We start from the raw sequence: 19,335 nt of genomic DNA, 5'->3' as shown, positions 1-19,335 counted from the left end.
TAATTCCGCTGTCTTCATCTTGGCCCAGATAAATTCATGAATAATACTTTACTCAAAAGACTGTAGGAGATCCAGTAACACCATACTGTTAGGAATGTACTGTCACACTCCTGCTCACAAATGAGAGTACTACACTGTGGCTAGACAAAATACAAGAAATATGAGATATGAACAAGTGACAAGCTGACTGACAGTTTCAGCAGACAGATGGATCTTCGCAGACCTACTACTCCCAACACGTAAGGCAAAATAAGACACAAAACCTCACCACTAAAATAAAATATCACAATACAACAATTCTGTCCTTTCTTGGGAATATGACAGCTATTTCAAACATCTCAAGTGCACTATAGACAGGTATAATGATTTGACACCTAGCTCTCTATATAGAATCAATTACTTGTATGTTTACCAGCTAACTGTTTACCATTGAATTTGTCGTCCCAAAAACCGCTCAGCATCCTATGACCAATGGTTGTTAACATCTGTGTCCTACTTCTTGAACCTCAGATATATAGTATTCACCTAACTACTTATTCAATTTTGTACCTCCCTGTAATTAATGCCTTCGAAATGCCAACAGTTGTAATGTAAAGACTACTCTTTGGTGCACCATCCATTAATGTACTAGTCCAGGTGCTCACACCTTTCTTTCTCAGATCTGCCTGAAGAATGAAGTAAATGCCATACATAACACAGGCATCAGGTATCTTTCCAAGCCAGAATCATTGGGCCAAATGATGGGATATGATGCTGTGCTACAACTTAGCAGAGGGTGCACTAGCCTCTGGGGGGCACATACTTACTCAACTGGTGATAGGCTCCATTCTCAGTCATGAAGCTCCTTGGAAATGCCTCTTGATGGGCAGTGCCAATGTTCCTCAGACTGCCTTTATGGTATCCCTGGCTTAAAGCCGGTAGTGCCATGAGCTCTTCCCAGCCAGCGAAGCACAAACCACACACAGAAATCTGGATGTCACTTGGCAAGGAAAGTTACCCAACAGATAAAATGCAACACTGCTGAGGAAGGACAATGCCCTGCTAGGAGTGAGAAGCAGCTCCTGGCAGGTTACCTGCTGTTCTGCTGGTTAGAAAGCTGTGCCTTTCATATAGAACTGGCTGAATCTTTTAAATAAGTTTCATCTCATTAAACTGGCTTCCCCTCGTTGTGACCCCCTCTGATCCCCTCTCCTTCCTCTCGCTCTGCGTCCTGCCTTTTCACTTGCTGCTGCAGCGGGACTGTGTGACACAGCTCCGGAAGCGCACACCCACCATCCTCTCTCAGAAATGCTGTGTCTATATATAGCAGGTGGAGAGGTGTTGGGGGCTGCCTCACTTCCCCATTTCTTCTAAACAGAGGCTGTGGGTGACTTTAAAACATGACACCTCTGTAGAGGGAAATCAAAGAGGAAGTGTCTCATGGAGATAGAGAGCTCTGCTCTGGATGTGATGGGGGAGACGGGTGTTACCTGAAGGCAGCCCTCTCTTCTGCAGACATTGCAACAGAGGTCCTTCTGCAGTGACATGTGCATCAGTGAAAGGGTGGGGAAAAGAGAGATGGAATGCACAAGATCACTCCCAGCCTGGGAGAACATTCCCTTGAGACAGCCTATTAGGGAAGCAGCATGATGAGCCCCACTGTAATGAACTCCTAACTCCTTAACAGGTGGGACTGTACTTTGTTCCTGTAAGCAACGTTCTCCATTAATCATTATCCCACTGCGAGGGAAAAGGAATAACAGCAATACTCAGGACCTTTATAGCAGGTCCTATAGCATCAAACATTACTGTTTGTGCTGTGCAGACATTACTTAGTTAAACAAATACCTTTGTGCTGCTTTACACTGAAACTGTACACATTGCTTTAGCCAAGGAGAATAAGATGAGGTACAAACTCCAGTATGGAAAAGTTGTTCTCAGAAGGACTAGTGAAACATGGCAATTCCACTTTCACCACAGAAGAGGCCAGTTTGTACAATTCAGAGTCAAGCTGCATCACTGATGAAGAGTGGAGAAGCCAAGAACTGAATGAGTCAGAAATCTAACTACCTTCTTCTCCTAAGAGAATGTGGTCATCATGAGGAGCAGTATGGGGAAACCCAGGATGAAGGAGTACTATTGACTGAATTCCCCTTTCTCACCATAGGAAAGGAGCAGTTAGGAACTGCCAGATCAGATCAGAACAGTGCTCCATCTACATGCATATCCTGTTTCTGAGAGTGGCCTGTACCAGTAAAACACCCTTTCTGGACAATACTGTAAAAACATGACAGGGGGTGCGGGTGGAAGAATCCTAATCCCAAGTATTTAGGGAGACTTTTTTTTAAAGGCACGGTACCAGAGTATCATTTGGGCCCTTAAAAATTTCCCCTTTTGTATTTGGTTTCTCTCCTGAAACGTGAGGAACAACAATCCTTACCCATGTTTCTTCTAGCTCGTGGAACTGAAGAGATTGCAGGTACAAGTTATACGCCTCACTATCTCATTTCACCCACTACCAAGGGTTAATTATGTTTTATGCAAAAGAGCTATTCGCTTTCATTAAACATGTTGCCTTTGAAATCCATTGATGGTCACCTTTTTCTTGTAATCTGAGAATGGGTAAATAATTCCCACACTTGAGGACTGAATTCTTTCAGCTCTCACCTCTACTCAAGAGCCTTAGGACTAGATTTTTTATTTTTTTTCAACAAGCTCAGAACCCACAATCAAGATCATATTTTGCAAAGAACTCAGCTGCCATGTAAGCAGCAAAATAATGGCTGGTGTGACCCAGGGACCCCTTGGTGTCAATTGGCAGAGGACATAAGGGATGCATAGGAGTTTACAGGGATAGCCTGGGTCTGATATCTACATAATAGTGCATCAAAGGGTGGGATGTGAGGTCTCTACCAACAGCTAGTAACACACTGGTTATCCTAATCATTGCAAGACGTATGTATGGATATTTAAGCAGCTATGTGTCTACACTGAAAATGATATTCTTAAGGTATGTAAGTCATAAGACAGCTCCCCAGAAGATGACAAACAGGTTTGCATCAGGCAGGGGGTAGTAGACACTTCTCTCTCTGGCTGATCATTGTGTGACTTGCAGTTTAACCTTGGCTGGAAAATGCTGCAAAGACTTTAGATGGGCTAAACTTCACTAGACAGGAGAGTATATCAGTAATTAAGTCTTTGTGTATCATGATGTTATTTTACATGTAACCTTTTGTTTTCAACACTTTGACTTGCTGCTTCTCAAATCTCTAAGCTTTGTTAAATAAACTTTTACTTGTTTTCACTTCAACCATATTTAAGTGCTGTGTGTTAAATAGAGCAGTGATCTGAAGGAAAACTGGTAAACTGGTGCACAATACTTCTTTGGGAGCAGCTAATCTGTGAATATTGTGAGTGTTCAGTGGAACAGGAGCTAGACACTCCAGGGTGGATGCTCAGAGGGCTCAGGGGTTGGAGTGTGCTGATCACTAACCCGCAGAGGGAATGTGGGGCCTGCACACGTCTCGAGGGGAATGCTTGTGTTGCCGGTGGAGTTGGGGAGCTGACTCCTGGTAGGCACAAACAAGAATTCCTCATGCTAATGGCAGGTGGTGGTGGGGTGCCTCACAACCCTAGATGCCCTTGGGAAATATCACAGCTGGACTTTTGAAAGACGTAGCCCAGATGGTGAGGAAATCTGGTCCTATGTGTCACAATGGGCGGGAGCTGCTGGGTACCAAGCCCTTCAAAAAATCTGTCCCTTATTTAGGTTCCTAAATTGCCTGAGCTCTTTGAAAATCTTGGCTCAGTTATAGATGCTGAGCACTTGAAAATCTGTCCCTTAAAGCCTTCTTCAGATGTTCGCTTTGCATGAATAGGATGCGGCTATAGAGCACTTCTTGCATACAAAGTTTGCTGGGAGTAGTAGTTTATAGTTCTGGTTTGCTGACACCATATAAACTCTACACTTACTACAGAAAAACTACAGATTCCAAGAGGAAGACACTTGGCACCATGAATCAATGCTTATGTGTGGTAATATTTAATCCTTGAGAACCCAAGACATAGACAGTCTACTGGTGAGTAGATGGTGGTAATCAATGTCAGTGGACCAGTCTAAAGTCTTTTTCAACATATTATCTCCCATCACAAACAAACTTTTGAGAGTTAGATTAATATTTACATCCTGAACCCTTCAAAAAATCAAAAAGGTTCTTTCCCCTCTTCTCAGCAACACTGCTTTCTGAGAAGAGCAAACTGAATTGTTTTTCTTACATTAAAAAATTAATATAGTGTAATAACTACATGGTTTCAGAGTAGACTCTTCTTCCATCATTATTTGTTCTATTTATCTTCCTTGTGAAAGCCGGTAAGTTTCATCTTTGCAGAGGCTCTACTGCTGACTCAGCTGGCTGAGCCTAAATGCAAAAAAAAAAAAAAAAAAAAAAAAGGGGGGACTACTTAAAAAAGGGTCAATGATTTTATTTTCTCATCATAAATATGAAATTTAATTAGCAGCTCACTGCTAATGAAGTCACCATGGAAAATGAGGTGACAGGCAAGCATAAAACACAACTGTGATGCAGCAGCCAATTTAACTCCTGCTTTGCCCTGCCAGAATTTCAGCTCTTCTAAGGCTGTTGTGCCCCATTTTTCTTTACTGGGAAAGATTCTCTATCCTTGTGGTAGCAATCACTCCAGTGTGAAACAGCAACATAAACAGTGCAGAAGAGGAGCACTGGGGGGCTTACCAGAGTCCTATAAAATATATAGAAACCTAGTGTCCCTCACAAGAGTCTTCAGCCCACATCCAGGCCTCCGTGGGCTGTGCACCTTTCCCTCTGGGCTTACCATGTCTCTAGCTCCCATAGCTCCAGAGGGAAAGGAGGTTGTGTGAAGGGGTAGGGTTCCAGAACTCGGGCTCCAGCCTGAGCCTGAATGTCCACACTGCAATTGCCTGAGCCAGCTGACACGGGCCTAAGACATACCCTAAGAGCAAGGGGCTTGTTCCTAGGAGTGTGTGTACGTGTGTTATTCTGCCAGCTCCTCTGACGCAGCTCCTGAGCAGCAGAAGACAGAAGTTCTTGCAACTGGGTCTGTGTATCAGTGTGAGTGTAAGGGGGAACAAGTGTGCCAGGTTCCTGCACAATCACACAGCCACAGCTGCCTAAGGTAAGTTCAGAGCAAGGATGCACAGGTCCTTTTTGCCGTAGTGGAGGAGCACAAATTGCCAAAAAAAACCCCAAACAACCCTGTACAGAGTCATCACTGAAAAGCGGGGAAGCACTGTGGGAGAACACTGGGAGAGCTGAGTGAACCAGTGCAACCACAAAATCTGCACTTCCCACCTACTCTATCAGTAAAAGGTTGGAAATGAATTGGTGGGGGTGGAAATGTTCACAGGAGCTGCCCGGGCTAGTGCAAGTGAAATGATTTCTGGACTATTTGGGAAGCATTTGGAGCAATGCTGTGGGTGGGCAAGAGTATTGCTGGTACTTGAACTAGCTGTAAATGACAACCTTTTCTCATTGTTGTATGCAGTGTTGTTGTAACCATGTTGGTCCCAGGATATGAGAGAGACAAGGTGGGTGACGTAATATCTTTTATTGGACTCACTTTTGTTGGTGAGAGAGAGACAGAGTCGAAAGCGTGTCTCTCTCACCAACAGAAGTTGGTCCAACAAAAGATATTACCCCACCCACTTTGTCTCTCTAATATTTTCTAAAGTAGATGGGCCTTAACAGCACTGGCCCTGGTTACTATTTAATTCTTAAAAAGAAAAGGAGGACTTGTGGCACCTTAGAGACTAACCAATTTATTTGAGCATAAGCTTTCGTGAGCTACAGTTGCATCCGATGAAGTGAGCTGTAGCTCACGAAAGCTCATGCTCAAATAAATTGGTTAGTCTCTAAGGTGCCACAAGTTCTCCTTTTCTTTTTAAGAATTCAGACTAACACGGCTGTTACTCTGAAACCTATTTAATTCTTCTGGCTTCATTGCTGAGACTTCAGGGCAGGGCTTGAAATCCTGAAAGACGCAGGAATGAGGTTGCATACAAAACAGTTTGCCTGCCAATGTGACATACCCAGTGGCTAAGAACCAGCAGCATTCTACCCAGTGTGGAACTGCTACAGAGATGGCTCGGGGCTGCTGAGGATTTTCCAGATGAAACAAGATCTTGTCGTCCTCAGCGTGGCCTAAAGGCAGGGAGTTTACATCTCTGATGTTTGTTTGGAAAAGTAAGAGCTTTGTAATGCTGGCCCAGGAAAGTGCCAGGTGCTGATACCTGACTGCTGGCAAAGCCTCTCAGATCAAATCAAGCTCACTGGGTGTTCGCACAGCACTTTTCAATGGAGGATCACAGAGCATTTTACAAACATCATTTAACTCTCACAACACCTCCATGGGGCACATAAGTATCATTATGCGCACTTTACATTTGGGTAGACAGAGGAACACCGTGAATTGGCGGCAGAGCCAGGAATGCATCCAGGAATTCTGATGCCCAGTTGCCCTACTCTAACCACTGCACTGCCCTCCATTTCTCATCATAGATTTTTTCCCCAGCTGAGATTGCAGCCCCTATTTATACCCTGACAAAGAACAGTGAACAACAACTCAGATTCTGGATTCTATTCTCACCCTCCTCCCTGCAGACAGTAGCTGAAGCTGGATCTGAGCAGGTAAAAAATAAAGAAAACACCTGCCCTATTTTGGCATTCTGGCTACTTCTATTTCCTGTAATTAACCCTGTCTCTTTTTGTAGCCTGCCTGTTCAGAATTACTTCTTACCAGCTGAGGATGTTGGGGGAGAGAGGGCTGGAAGAGTGATAACACACCAGGAATAATGAAAATGGAGTTAGCAAAGATAGAGGTGACTTTTCAGGTTTCCACTCACCAGCAGTGATTAATATGAAGCTTTTACATGCTAATGTTTTCCTGCCTTCTGCCAGTAATAAATAACCAATATGCTTTAATACCTAGTTATTATTCATCCCTTTCAGATATTTGGATTTTGATTCTTTGCTGCAGCTCAATCACATTGAATTTCTTTAACCGGGACAGCTCCATTAAGGCGCCTCTCCAAGGACATCCTGGCAGGGCTGGTGACAGTAATGGATAACATGGCACATGAAAGAGAGGAAAACTACAACACAAAATATTACTAGCCATGGGGAAACATAAGAGAAAACTCCAACATACACAAAACTACATTTAAAGTAATGTTAGGCATGTAACACAAGCCAATACAACGAAAAAACGCACAATTACGCCTGACACTCCATTCTTAACTTGCTCTGTAATGTCTGGGCACTACAGCAAATAAGTTATGCTACTTAATCACTGTTTGACATCCTTACACTACCCTAATATAATGTGGTGAGTTAAGAAAGCAATAGCACCATTAACTATGAATTTCCTTGGGTTTTTCTTTTAACTCATCTGTCACAACTTTAACTTTCGTGTGTTAATTTTTTTGGTCTTTTCAGAGGTTTTTTATAGAAGAAACGAAGGGTAACGTTATCAAAAGCACTTGAGTGACTTAGAAGTCTCAATCCCACTTTCAAAATTTTAGGTGCTTAACTCTCATTGGGATTTTCATTAAAATAAATGGGACTTTAGGGTGACCATAGTTCAGGTTTCTGAAAAGAGGACACTGTCGGGGAGGGGCGAAGGGATCTGGAGGAGAGTACATTTGGGGGAGCTGGAGATGATACGTGCAGCAGGGGTACTCACTGGAGGTGGTGGTGGGGGACAGCATCACTCCCTGTCATAGTGGCAGGGCAGCTGGCGCAAGTCCAGGATGCAGCAACAGCTGTCAGCCAGTGCCTCTCTGCAGGCCCCTACCCTGGGCTAGGAGCTGGGGCCTGGGTAGGCAGGATCTGCCAGCTGTGGCTGCAGAGGAATGGACCAATCAGCTGTCAATGCAGGGAAGGGACCCATCAGGAAGTGGACCCATTGGGGTTCTTTCTGAGTTGCAGCATCTGGCTCTGAAAAAGTCCTGGACATTGCCTGTTATTTGAATAATCCTCCCAGACAGAGGATGGAGGCTCAAAAAAGAGGCAATGTCCAGGAAAACTCAGTGTATGGTAACCCTGCTTATGAGCCTAAGCCACTTAGGTGCTTTTGAAATTTTTATCCCAAACAACATTCATAATCATAAAAAGCTGATTAATGGACATTCATTTCTAGGATACATGCTCTGCAGTAATCTGCCAATATACCCCAATCCTAACCGGCAAAACTTCTACTATACCAGTGCTGAGGAGACCTTGGGAAAATTCAAATTAAATTTGGCAGCTTCAAATATAGGTAAGAGTATGCTTATAACATTTTCAGATGATACCAAATGGGGGAGGGGGAGAGGGAAAGGGTTGCAAACACTTTGGAGGACAGGATTAGAATTAAAAATGACTTTGAGAATTGGTCTGAATTCAACAAAATGAAATTCAGTAAGGACAAGTGCTAAGCGTGTTCCAGATGAATGGAAGAAATTGAAAACAATACTATTGATGAAGAAAGGTGATACAAAAGAACTGAGCAACTACTGTCCGATCACACTCCTCTCACAAGTGTATTAAGTCTTCACCCGTGTCATACTCAATCAGATTAAGCAGGATCTTGAAATGCACAAAAGCAGAGAACAAGCTGGTTTCCGCTAAAGGTATTCAACAATTGATCACATCCACTCATTTGAAGGGGAATGCAGTAGGAGGAGAAAGGCAGGGTGGCCAAGTTTCAACAAAATAAAGATTTCCCTACTGGACGATGAACTGCCCATTAAGAAAAGGAAAGAACTGTTTAACTCCACTGTTCTGCCAGCAATGATATACGGAGCAGAAAGCTGGTCAATGACAAAAGCGGAGGAAGAAAAATTCACTATCACCCAGAGAGCAATGGAAAGGCGAATGCGTAAGATATAGCTCCGTGATCATATACCAAATGAGGAGATCAGAAGGCATACAGAGGTGAACAATGTAGTGCAGGCGATGTACGATGCAAAGTGAAGGGGAGTGTGTCATGTAGTCCGCAGGCAAGACAATAGGTGGACAACCCGCATCAGTGACTGGATCTCCAGAGACCACAAGCGACTGATGGGCAGACCGAAAATGCACTGGGCCGATCCCATGACAAAACTCTTTGGCCAGAAATGGAAAGAACATGCTTGCAACAAAATAGAATGGTGTGGCATTGACTTGCGTTCGTAGAGGGACAGATGAGGACAAGCCAGACAAAGGTGACAAATGCAAAATACTTCACTTAGGAAGGAAAAATCAAAATGGGCAACTACAAAATGGGGAATAAGACTGCTGAAAAGGATCTGGGGTTATAGTGGATCACAAATTGAATAAGAGTCAACAATGGCTAATATAATTTTGGGATGCATTACCAGAAGTGTCATAGGTAAGACACGGGAGGCAATTGTCTTGCTCTACTCAGCACTGGTACATAGCTGGAGCACCAGAGCCAAGGCCAGACACCAGCTGGCCTCAGCTGGAGCACTGTGTCCAATACTGGGCACCACACTTCAGGAAAGATGTGGAGAGTCCAGAGGAGAGCAACAAAAAAGATAAAAGATTTAGAAAAAAAATCTATGTGAGGAATGGTTGAAAAAACTGGGCACGTTTAGTCTTGGGAAAAGATGATGGAGAGACAGGGATCTGATAACAGTCTTTCCATATGTTAAGGGCTGTTAGAAAGAGGATGGTAATCAATTGTTCTCCATGTCCACTAAGATAGGACAAGAAGTAATGGGCTTAATCTGCCACAAGGGAGATTTAGGTTAAATATTAGGGAAAACTTTCTAATTCTGAAGGTATTTAAGTTCTGGAATAGGCTTCTAAAGGAGGTTGTGGATTCCTCATCACTGGAGGTTTTTAAGCAAGAGTTGGACGAACACCTGTCAGGGATGGTCTAGGTTCACTTGGTCCTGCCTCAGCCCAGGGGCTGGACGTGATGACTCCTAACCCTACGTTTCTATGATTCTATCAGTATTTATAAATTCAACCTTTTCTTCTTCTCACAAATCAATAATGGGCCCATTAAAAACAAAATTCAGATATATATGAAATTCAGGCAGGTGAAACCTAGATATCAGAAAAAGAAACAGAAACAAAGAATGTTTACAATTTGTCAACTTTTATCCAAATTGGAATTCTATCCCTTGCTTGCCTCCAATAGCTAATGTTTCAAATGTAGGCCCAGGATCCCATATAGGGTTAGTGACACCTGTAATTTAACAGGCTCAAAAGCCATTTTTCTGATGTTGTCCCTGAAACAGCTTCAGGTTGACACACTATCAGGTTGTGACTTAGCATCAATGCCATGATGATGCAACTTTGAGTCATTGTGGCTTCCACATTATAGAAAAAAGGTCGGAACCTGTTGCCAGAGCTTTCTGACAACTTGCCAGCCTCCAAAGTGATGGTTAAAATTACCAGCATTTCTGCCCAGACTGTCAGCCATGAATATCATTTTCTGATTGCTTTCTTCAAGTGGAGAGTTCAACCTATCCTCAACAGTAATGCACATAAAAGGTCAGCAGATTCTCACACCTGCGCAACACCCCTGAATTCACTGGCATTGCATGTCCATAACTGTCAGCAGCATTTAACCAGGAGCTCCTACTGTCATTAGCCCCAACAAGCACAGGGGAGTCATACAAACACCAACATGTACAACAACACTCCAAGTGGAGATGCCTCAGAAGTCCCATCCTCCCTTCTGACCAGAGAGTTTCAGGTAAAAATAAACTGATTCAGTGTTTCCAGCCCTATAGGAAACATAAGGCCCCTTTATTTCTTCTAACAATCAAAGCAAAAGAAAAAGAAAAGCACCCCCTTTCTGACTTGAGACAAGAGTTTAAATACTTCATGTTTCATATTGCACCAACATCTTTCATAGCAAAGGCTGCACAAAGAAGCACAACTCTCCCAGGTCACCAGTGAAATGAGTTTGATAATCTCAACAAAGTGGATCTTTGGGTTTGCTACAAAGCCATTAGAGATTGATGGAACTGTAAATCTTTGCTCAGGAGACGCCAATAAATAGAAACTGCAGTGTGGGAGCGAGGTCTAGAATGGAAGAGTTCGTTCTTGTTCAGGACTAAGGTGCAGCGGTAGAGTTTTGGAAGAACCCATAGAGTGCTGCAAGTAGAAAGTAAATAATCCTATTTAAAACACACACACAGTAAAGTGACTTCAGGTGTTTTCCCAGCTTACTTATGCTCAGGATTCAGAATTCACAGAGGGAAATATTTTAAGAGTTTCTTCATGGTTATTTCTAATTTTTATGGAAATGGCTCTTCTGCTTAGGTGTAGAAACAATATCCGGAAACCCATTAAGCAAACCCATAGCCATTAACCAATCTAGCATTGCACATACTGATATCTGTTACAATGATCATTATGTAGAAGGATTTTATGTATCACATATCAATTTTTCAGAATTAGTTTATGAACATATGTCCACAACATACTCACAAAACAAAAGGGAAACAATCTGTTAACTGCTAATGGCATCCATGTACATACTACCACCATATAGCCTATTCCAGCATTCACAGAGCAAATATCCTATTCTATCCACATTAATGAGGAAAACTTAATTACCAATGAAGGACCCGATCCAGTGCCCACTAAGGTCAATGGGAGTCTTCCCACTGACTTCAATGAAGTTTTGATCAGGTCCAAAGACTGTTTTTCTAACACTGATAAGGAACCTTCATGCTTATGAATTTTCTCACAACTCACCCAATTTACTTTAAAATGTTACTATTTAGGAGGGCTCACAGAACAGCGTGATATTCATGCAGAGAGAAAGTATATTTGACTATGCCAAACCAGACATTAGACACCAGAATCCAAGCATCTGTCATCGCTATACCTATTTACTTTACACAGAGATTCAGTCACCGAAGAAACAAGTATTAAGCCTATAGTAATTTTTTACAGAACTAAACTAAAAATTTAAACTAAAAAGTCTTTAAACTAAAACATTTAGTTTGACATTTCTGATAGACTTCCAGGGATGTTTGACACAGTCCTCTTTCCTGTTGAGTTGCTACACAGACCCATCACAGCTGATTACACTGGAAAGCAATGCAACATACAGCAGTGAAAGCAGATGAGGTTTAGTGGGGCTTTCACAAGAACTAGCCCTCTGCCACACTTGCACAGGAACTACATACATTATGCCCAGCTGTTAATGATGCTATTCGTTCTTTACTTTCATGAGCTTTGCAAAATTTACTAGTTTTTTTTGTATAAAAATGGAAGAGCCCTATCTGCCAGTGATTTTAAAGGCAAAACTCCCCACCGATTTCAGTAGATAGTTTTGCATGTGGACTGATGGCAGGATATGGCCCCCACTAAATTTTCTCTCTTCTGGAATCCAAATATTTGGCAGGAGAATGTGGAGCGGAAGAGACATCTAGATTTAAAGTAAAATCCGAAAACCACTTTTAACTTCAACTGAAGTCATTGTGACAATCCTCCAGAAAGAAGTAATTCACCAACTACACATCCTATGTGAAATGGGTATAACCCAGTTCTGCCAAAGCTGCAATTTAAACGGACTGACATTGTTTTCCCTTTTTGTCTGCAAGGGGCAAAAGTGAGGGGGGGCCAAGAGGAGAGAAAAAAGTGACTGAGGAAGCTAGAACAGACACACTTTTTATTACCTTGTTGGATCTGTGCCACAGACAGCAATCATATAAATCTTATGGCGACCATTATAACTCCTGAGCCGTTGAACAAATCACAAGCAGAAAGGTTACTCTCCTGAAAATATTCACCTCCATTAAAACTACTGACCCAGAGAGGAGGGTGAAGGCAGCATTTCTGAGGAAACGTTGGGGCGGGGGAGATGGAAGCTGTTTTACGTGCACACTTGTAAAAATCCATCATCTGTACTGAAAATAAACTTATTCTTTTCCTTGTTTCCTTTTTTAAAAGTACAGGCACTGTACCCTCAGCAATGAAGGCAGCACTCTATCAGCCCAGTTCAGCTTCTGCGGAAGTCAGTGGGCAAAGCTCCTATGGGCTGCCAGGGAAAAGTCAAATGGAGAACTTTATTAACTGTTTGATTTACGGAAACACTTTTTGTCAGTTCCTGGTGTGTTTTCATAAATTCATCAAAACTCTTGACACTGGAGCATGGAGCATCACATTCTGGGGGTGAAATTCTCCTCTCTGTTACACTGTGGGAATGCTACTGACATCAATAGAGTTGCACTGGCAAAACCATGGAGAATTTGGCCCAAGATTTATGTTAAAACCAATAAAGGGCTTGATCTTACATTCCTTGCGCGCCCAAGGAGTTTGGGATGCATAAGGAGTCAGGATTGGGCCCAAAATGTGCTAAAAGTCTGTTAAAGCAAAAATTCAATATAGTTTTTTTATTATAAACAGTACACTGGAAATAGCACGTTTGCTGTTTTTGCAGCATTGGAGATTGTCTACAGAGGGGGCTGGCGGACTCTTGAAGTTCTCACAAAATGCCTTGGAAGCTCGTCCCAGAAAACACCAGGCTCCAAAGGGGATGAATTTGTACATAATTCAGACAAAATAAGGTCTGGTCTACACTACGGATCTAAACCAGTATAACTGCATCACTCAGGGGTGTGAAAAATCCACACCCCAGAGTGATGTAGTATATTGACCTAACCCCCAGTGTAGACAGCGCTATGTCGGTGGAAGAGCTTCTTCTGTCAATATAGCGACTGCCCCTCGGGGAGGTGGATAAACTGCGTCCATGGGCGAGCTCTCTCCCGTCGACAACTGCACCAATGCAGCATGTTAAATGTAGACCTGCCCTAAGCATTTAAAAAACTGTTATTTGCTTTTTAACAGGAGTCATAATTTGCCCGAGTAGCAAAATGAAAATTCAGAGAAAAACTATCTAAACCCCTCATTTTCATAAGTGGTCCCAATTGCCATGCTGCTTTCCCTTGGCTATGAACTGGCAACAGCTCTTGGTCACTAAAGTTAAATTAGTTGGGAGAGTTTGTTCAATGAAGGGTCCAAATTTAGTTGCTGCAAATCAGAATGGTGATAAATTGACAGAGGTGCATGGATGAAGACTGTACTGTTTCCACATACATTATAGGGTTTGTTATTTGCTTAGTTCAGGGCCATCTCTTACTGGAGACAGCGACATGAAAACGTCTTGGAGTCAAAGACTTATGTCCTGATTCTCCATTCTGGAGTAACTGTTCTCAGTGCAGTGGAAGGGAAGGCAAAGTGGCTTTAACCTTTAGACCTATATTGGAGCAGACCGAGGAAAAGCTAGGGGTTAAGAGAAGTTGCCCATGCAAATTCAAAACTTCTACTAGCTACAATGACAAAGAGCTCACCTCAGACCCCTCCTGGTAATTAATGAAGCCACTGTAAGTAAGCTCATGAACTGAATAACAGCCAAGACGTTGTTACCCTGGGGAGAGATTTTCAAAGGCCAGTTTACTTATCAGGTGTCCCAGCCTGTAACTTGGTGCAGTGAGAGGGAAATGCTCTGAAACGGGAGGTCTGATTACCTATGGCGATTGTATTGTAGTCCCACAATCCTTGCAGGAGGACATAATGAAAGGGTACACGAGACATGCCAGGGCCTCACAAAATGTCAGGTGTGGTGACCCAGCACACAGAAGAACCTCAAATGCCAGGTGGAATCATGCAGAATGACTAAAATGGTGCAACTGAAAGCGTGGGGCGGGGTGGGGGGAGAAGAAGGAGGAGCAAGGGGAGCTACTAAGACTGGGGAAGGGCAGGGAGCTGGCTCCAGGCTGGGAAGAGGCTTCCTGGTAGTTCCTACAGCCTTTCCTCTGTGGTTGGTGCCCAGTGCCCACTGAGCTCCAACACACATTTCTTAGCTACTGGCCCCCTGCCGCCCTGCTCAGGTGCTGGTGCCCTGTGCTGTTCCCCACCCCAGCACCTGATGCATGTTTTCCTGCCCCTCCCCCATGCTGGGCTTCTCCACCAGGACCCACTGTGGCTAGTGTCTGAAAGATAGGCTCGGGCTGGGCTGGGGAGTCCTACCTGCTCCCCGGTGGCCAACCTGATCTTGTGCACCTTGGTGGCCACTCCAGCCCCTCCTTCTGGTCCCCCTCTTGTCTGCATGAGATATTGTGGGGGTGGAAAACATCGGGGGGCAGAAAGATAAATCCACACCCCCAATATTTTCACTGTGGGGGCACTAATCCTCCCCCTCCCCAGTGCCCCTGACTCAAAGTACTTTTCATGCCCACAAAACTAGCCAACAGACCATGAGATATAATAGCACGAGCTGGAGGGAGAAAGGCTCCCAGATAGTCGATTGCTTGTGATAATATTCTCGACTTGTAGAAATTCTACTTCTCAATAGGCCCACAAGTCAATAGGTGATAGAAAAATTAGACTGCAGTTGTTTCAGCATTCCGGAAGGAATGGTCACTCACAAAAGGCCATAGATTGCCAGCTCTGCATCCCTGAAACTCTTGGGATGCTGTCACATTTCAAGCATGCTATTTGCAGCCCCCCCTCCCCCCGCCCCCCACCATCCACAAGATTTTACTTTAAATCTAGACATCTGAGAGAGCAGGACAGAGTGCTAGAAGAATTCCAGAACATAAAGACCCCTTGTTACTTCTGCTGGGATACGGGGCAATTTCCTTGCTTTACGCTGAGAAATCTGAAATCAGAACAACACCGCCAGCCCTGGAAGTAAATCTTCATCTTAAATGGCGCTGGTTTAAGGATGTGAGGGTGTGAGATGTCAAATCTAAGAAATCTCAGGCCTTGCTTTTAAGTGTCACAATCCAGTCCAAAACGTATCCAAACTTAAACCAGGACACAATATCAGCTGTTGTCATTGGGTGTACTTTTACCCCAATATCCTACATGTTTGAGATGGATCAAAATTCTCAGTACATGAGAAACAGGGAGCCTCTTCAGCTGTTTCTAACCCCTGCTGAATTGTTGTGAGGTTCTGGTAGCAATCACACCTTAGTCTTAACGGAGAGACACACGCTTATCGGACTCTACATCTTTGGGATTTGATAATCCAAGAGAATCGACAGGACAACCTCCTCCTCAAGGCTCAGAAAGTCCTGAGCAGAACCTTTGCAGTCAGGCAGAGGGAACAGTGTAATTGTTTTCTCTGTTTTAATTAAGTTCCTTGTCCAGCTTTTGAAGCACATATCTCGTTCTATGATTCTTTACCATTCTCCAAGGACATTTTGGACCAAACCATTCCCTTTCTCTGCCCCCCTCACTCCCCTCACTGCTCTGCTCATACAGCCTGCAATGGAAGGGGAAAGCACAGGTATAGCAGTACTTCCTCCAAATTTCCTGCAGGCACCACTGGGGGATGCAAAGGCTGGGAGGCAGCAGAGAGCTGGACCGCCCAGGTGGGCTCCGGTCCAGTATGGCAGCACCAGGAGTAAAAGGGAAGAAATGGACAAAGAAAAACTGGGGGAGAAGAGCAAATAGGAACATGGGGGAGACAGGGATACATGGGGGAAGGGCTGGGCCAGAACTTGGGGAGCAATGGGAGGACAGAAAAACTGGGAGGGGTGAGGGGAGAGATAGGAACTGTGGGAAGAGGAGAACACTTGCAGCAGGAGAGAATGGGTCCTTTTCAGAGGAGGCCGTATATATGTGCAAACGTGCATGGAGAGGAAGCAATGTGCGTATAAAGGGAGATACAAGGAGGCTCTGTGCTTGACAGTCAGACAGTGTGGGGAAGGGGGAGGCTGTCTGTTGTGTATTAGTGAGAGAGTTGGAAGAAACCTGCATAGGCATGTGTGTGTGAGTGAGTGAGTGAGTGAGAGAGAGAGAGAGATGGGGAGATTTTAAGGGGGCTGGGGAGCTTTTGAAACAAATCCTCCAAGTGTGGACAGGTGCAAAGGGAGGCAGCATGTGTTTGAAAGGGTAATTTTGGGGTAAAGCAAGAGCAGTGCACAAGACTGATTTTGCAGGGCAGGCAGCTCTATGTGTGAGAGAGATTTTGGGGAGAGGAAGTGGAGAGAGACTAGAGGAGGGGAAGAACAAAGAGATGGGAAAGGGGAACAAGACAGAAAAGAACAAAATAATAGAGGGAGAGGGGAGAGAAATTAATAACTTGGGGGAAGAGGTACAGCCCACTGCAGAGGCTAAAAAAAGAGGAAGGTGATGGAGGAGGATGAAAGGAAAAATAGGAACAGTTGTCATACAATAAAGAAAATATGTTGGATGGAAAATAGACGTAAAAAGATGGCAGAAAAGATAATAGACGATATATCAGGGTCAAAGAAAACAGAGTGGAAGAAATGAGAAGTACAGCTATAAAGCTAGAAAATATTCAGAGTGGTTTTATTACTTAGAGGAAGCATAAATCCTCAAACAAGAGTTTTACAGAAAGGGGCAGGATGGATTGTACTGCGAGTGGGAACAGAAACTTCCCTATCGCCAGCCCTGCTCAATCAATCTCCCTCCCTCTTACCTATCCCCTAATTCTTCCTCCTGATCCCCCCAAAACATTTTGATTTGTGCTTGCACCTATGAATGCAACCTGCAATTTCTGTACATGCAAAGTGGAGCTAGACCTGCCGAGGGTGAGAAAGGAGCTCGCAGAAAGACTATCAAAGAAGTCTCCGGGGGGGGGGGGGGGGGGAAGGAGTGAAACTGAAAGCTGCAGTGATCAGAACCAAGTACCATCCCAGCCGACAATGGTGTGGAGCTGGTCTGGCAGGTGGCTGCTTTCCTTACCTTGGGCGCTCATGAGTGACCAGGCTCACTTGCTGTCCTGCTGCTGGGTGAAATTCACTAGGTCATCTCCACGCACTTGTCAGTATCCCTCTCCAGGAGTCCTAGAGAGGTGAACCCTGCTCTGCATCTGCTGGGACGGAAGGGAATGGCAAGGGCCAGAGCCCTGCAGATAGCCAAGAGTCTAGGGAGAAGAGGGCTCTGGAATACAGGATGCAAGTGCACCAGTGTCAGAATGAGCAAGTGGCAAGACAGAAAGTAAGAAAAAGTGTGTCACAGGCTGGGAGGGGCGGAGAAGGAAAATGCAAAGACCTGACAGGAAACCAGACTCTATTAATCGGCACAAGGTTAAAAAAAAGAAAAAGAAAAGAAAAGAAAAAAAAAAAAAAAAAAGAAGAAGAAGAGCTCTGCTCTGCAGTATAGGGACTGCTTGCAAAGGCTTCTGGACACAGGTGGAAGCAGAGCCCAGAGGTGCGCACTGCAAGCAAACTCCAGCCTCTAAACCAGAAAGGGATTGGGCAGCCCAGCAGCAGCACAAGCACAAACTACAGCTTTCGGTGGAAGTATCAGATTGCCTCCCTGCCTCTTACGAGTCTGCTGCATCACCAGGGCGCAGAGTCTGCACAATCTGTTCCCCTTTGATGCAAAGGCAGACATGGCAAATGCACATGTTACAGGTATTGCTCCTTTCCTAGCACAAGGTAATAGCCCTTCCCTGCCCACAGCCCACGCCAGCCAGAGAGGGGAAGGGAAAGGATGAATGGACACTTCAGCCTGCAGTGAAAAATAAAAGATTCAAGAGCAGCAGTTTCAGGTAGAGTTTGGGAGGTTCCAGCGTTTCCAAGTTCCAGAGGCTTCTCCAGGAGACATCCACCCTATTAGCTGCTTGTTCATTTTGTTGTTTTTAAACAGGGGGAATGGAGGGGGAATTTAAATACTATTATTTTTAAAATAACATTTTACATGTTTTACCAAGGAGGAGAAAAATCTCTGTTGACTTCAGTATAAAGCAGGGCTTTGACTTGCAGAACCTCTGCAGGCTTGATGCTGGGCTGCTGGCTCAGGGCCATACGTGGGCAAACCCCCATATACTGGGGTCTTACTGAGCACCTTCACCTTCCAAAATGTGGAAAGAGGCCTCTTACCATAGGCACAGCCACAAGGAGTAAGGGGGAACAGAATGCAACAGATGGCAGCAGTATAGTAGTACACTAACTCCCCAGCAGGGGGCACTAGGGCAGCCATAGAGCTGGACCCACCTTGACGCTTCATCAGGAATCAGCACCAGGAGTTAAGTGGGAGTAAAGAGACAGATGAAGAGGAGACTGTGAGTGTGTGGGTAAGGGAGCCACCATGTGTGTGCCCCAATGTGTGTGGGGAAAGAGATACTGGTGTGTGTGTATTTGCTGGGCGGGAAATAGGAGAGCGTGAGAGATGCTAGACGAGTGGAGAAATCAGAGAGACTGGAAATGGGGTACCTAGAGAGAGAAGAGAGCAAGGGCATGGGGAGAGACCACTACACTGGAAAAGAACGAGGAAGGGAGAGACGGAAAGAGGAACAGTTGGTATGCTATAAAGAAAAATACAGTGGACGGAAGAACAAATGTAAAAAGCCAATGGAAAAATACTGAGAGAC

At 44.3% G+C, this 19,335-nt stretch overlaps 1 protein-coding gene across 1 annotated transcript in view; it reads right to left on the bottom strand.

Moving 5' to 3' along the window:
* Positions 1-18,171, bottom strand: part of CARD11 (caspase recruitment domain family member 11) — a 70,983-nt gene extending 52,812 nt beyond the window's left edge. Inside the window, exon 1 of the mRNA XM_077828977.1 lies at positions 17,703-18,171. Within this exon, the coding sequence (XP_077685103.1) occupies positions 17,703-17,715 (13 nt within the window). The 5' untranslated portion in view covers positions 17,716-18,171. The remainder of the gene's footprint in view (positions 1-17,702) is intronic.
* Between the last annotated feature and the right edge of the window lie 1,164 nt (positions 18,172-19,335).

This window comes from Eretmochelys imbricata, chromosome 10 (genome assembly GCF_965152235.1).
Source record: "Eretmochelys imbricata isolate rEreImb1 chromosome 10, rEreImb1.hap1, whole genome shotgun sequence".
Lineage (NCBI taxonomy): Eukaryota > Metazoa > Chordata > Testudines > Cheloniidae > Eretmochelys > Eretmochelys imbricata.
The sequence above is the reverse complement of the archived record's forward strand: the minus strand, read 5'-3'. Positions and strand labels throughout refer to the sequence as shown.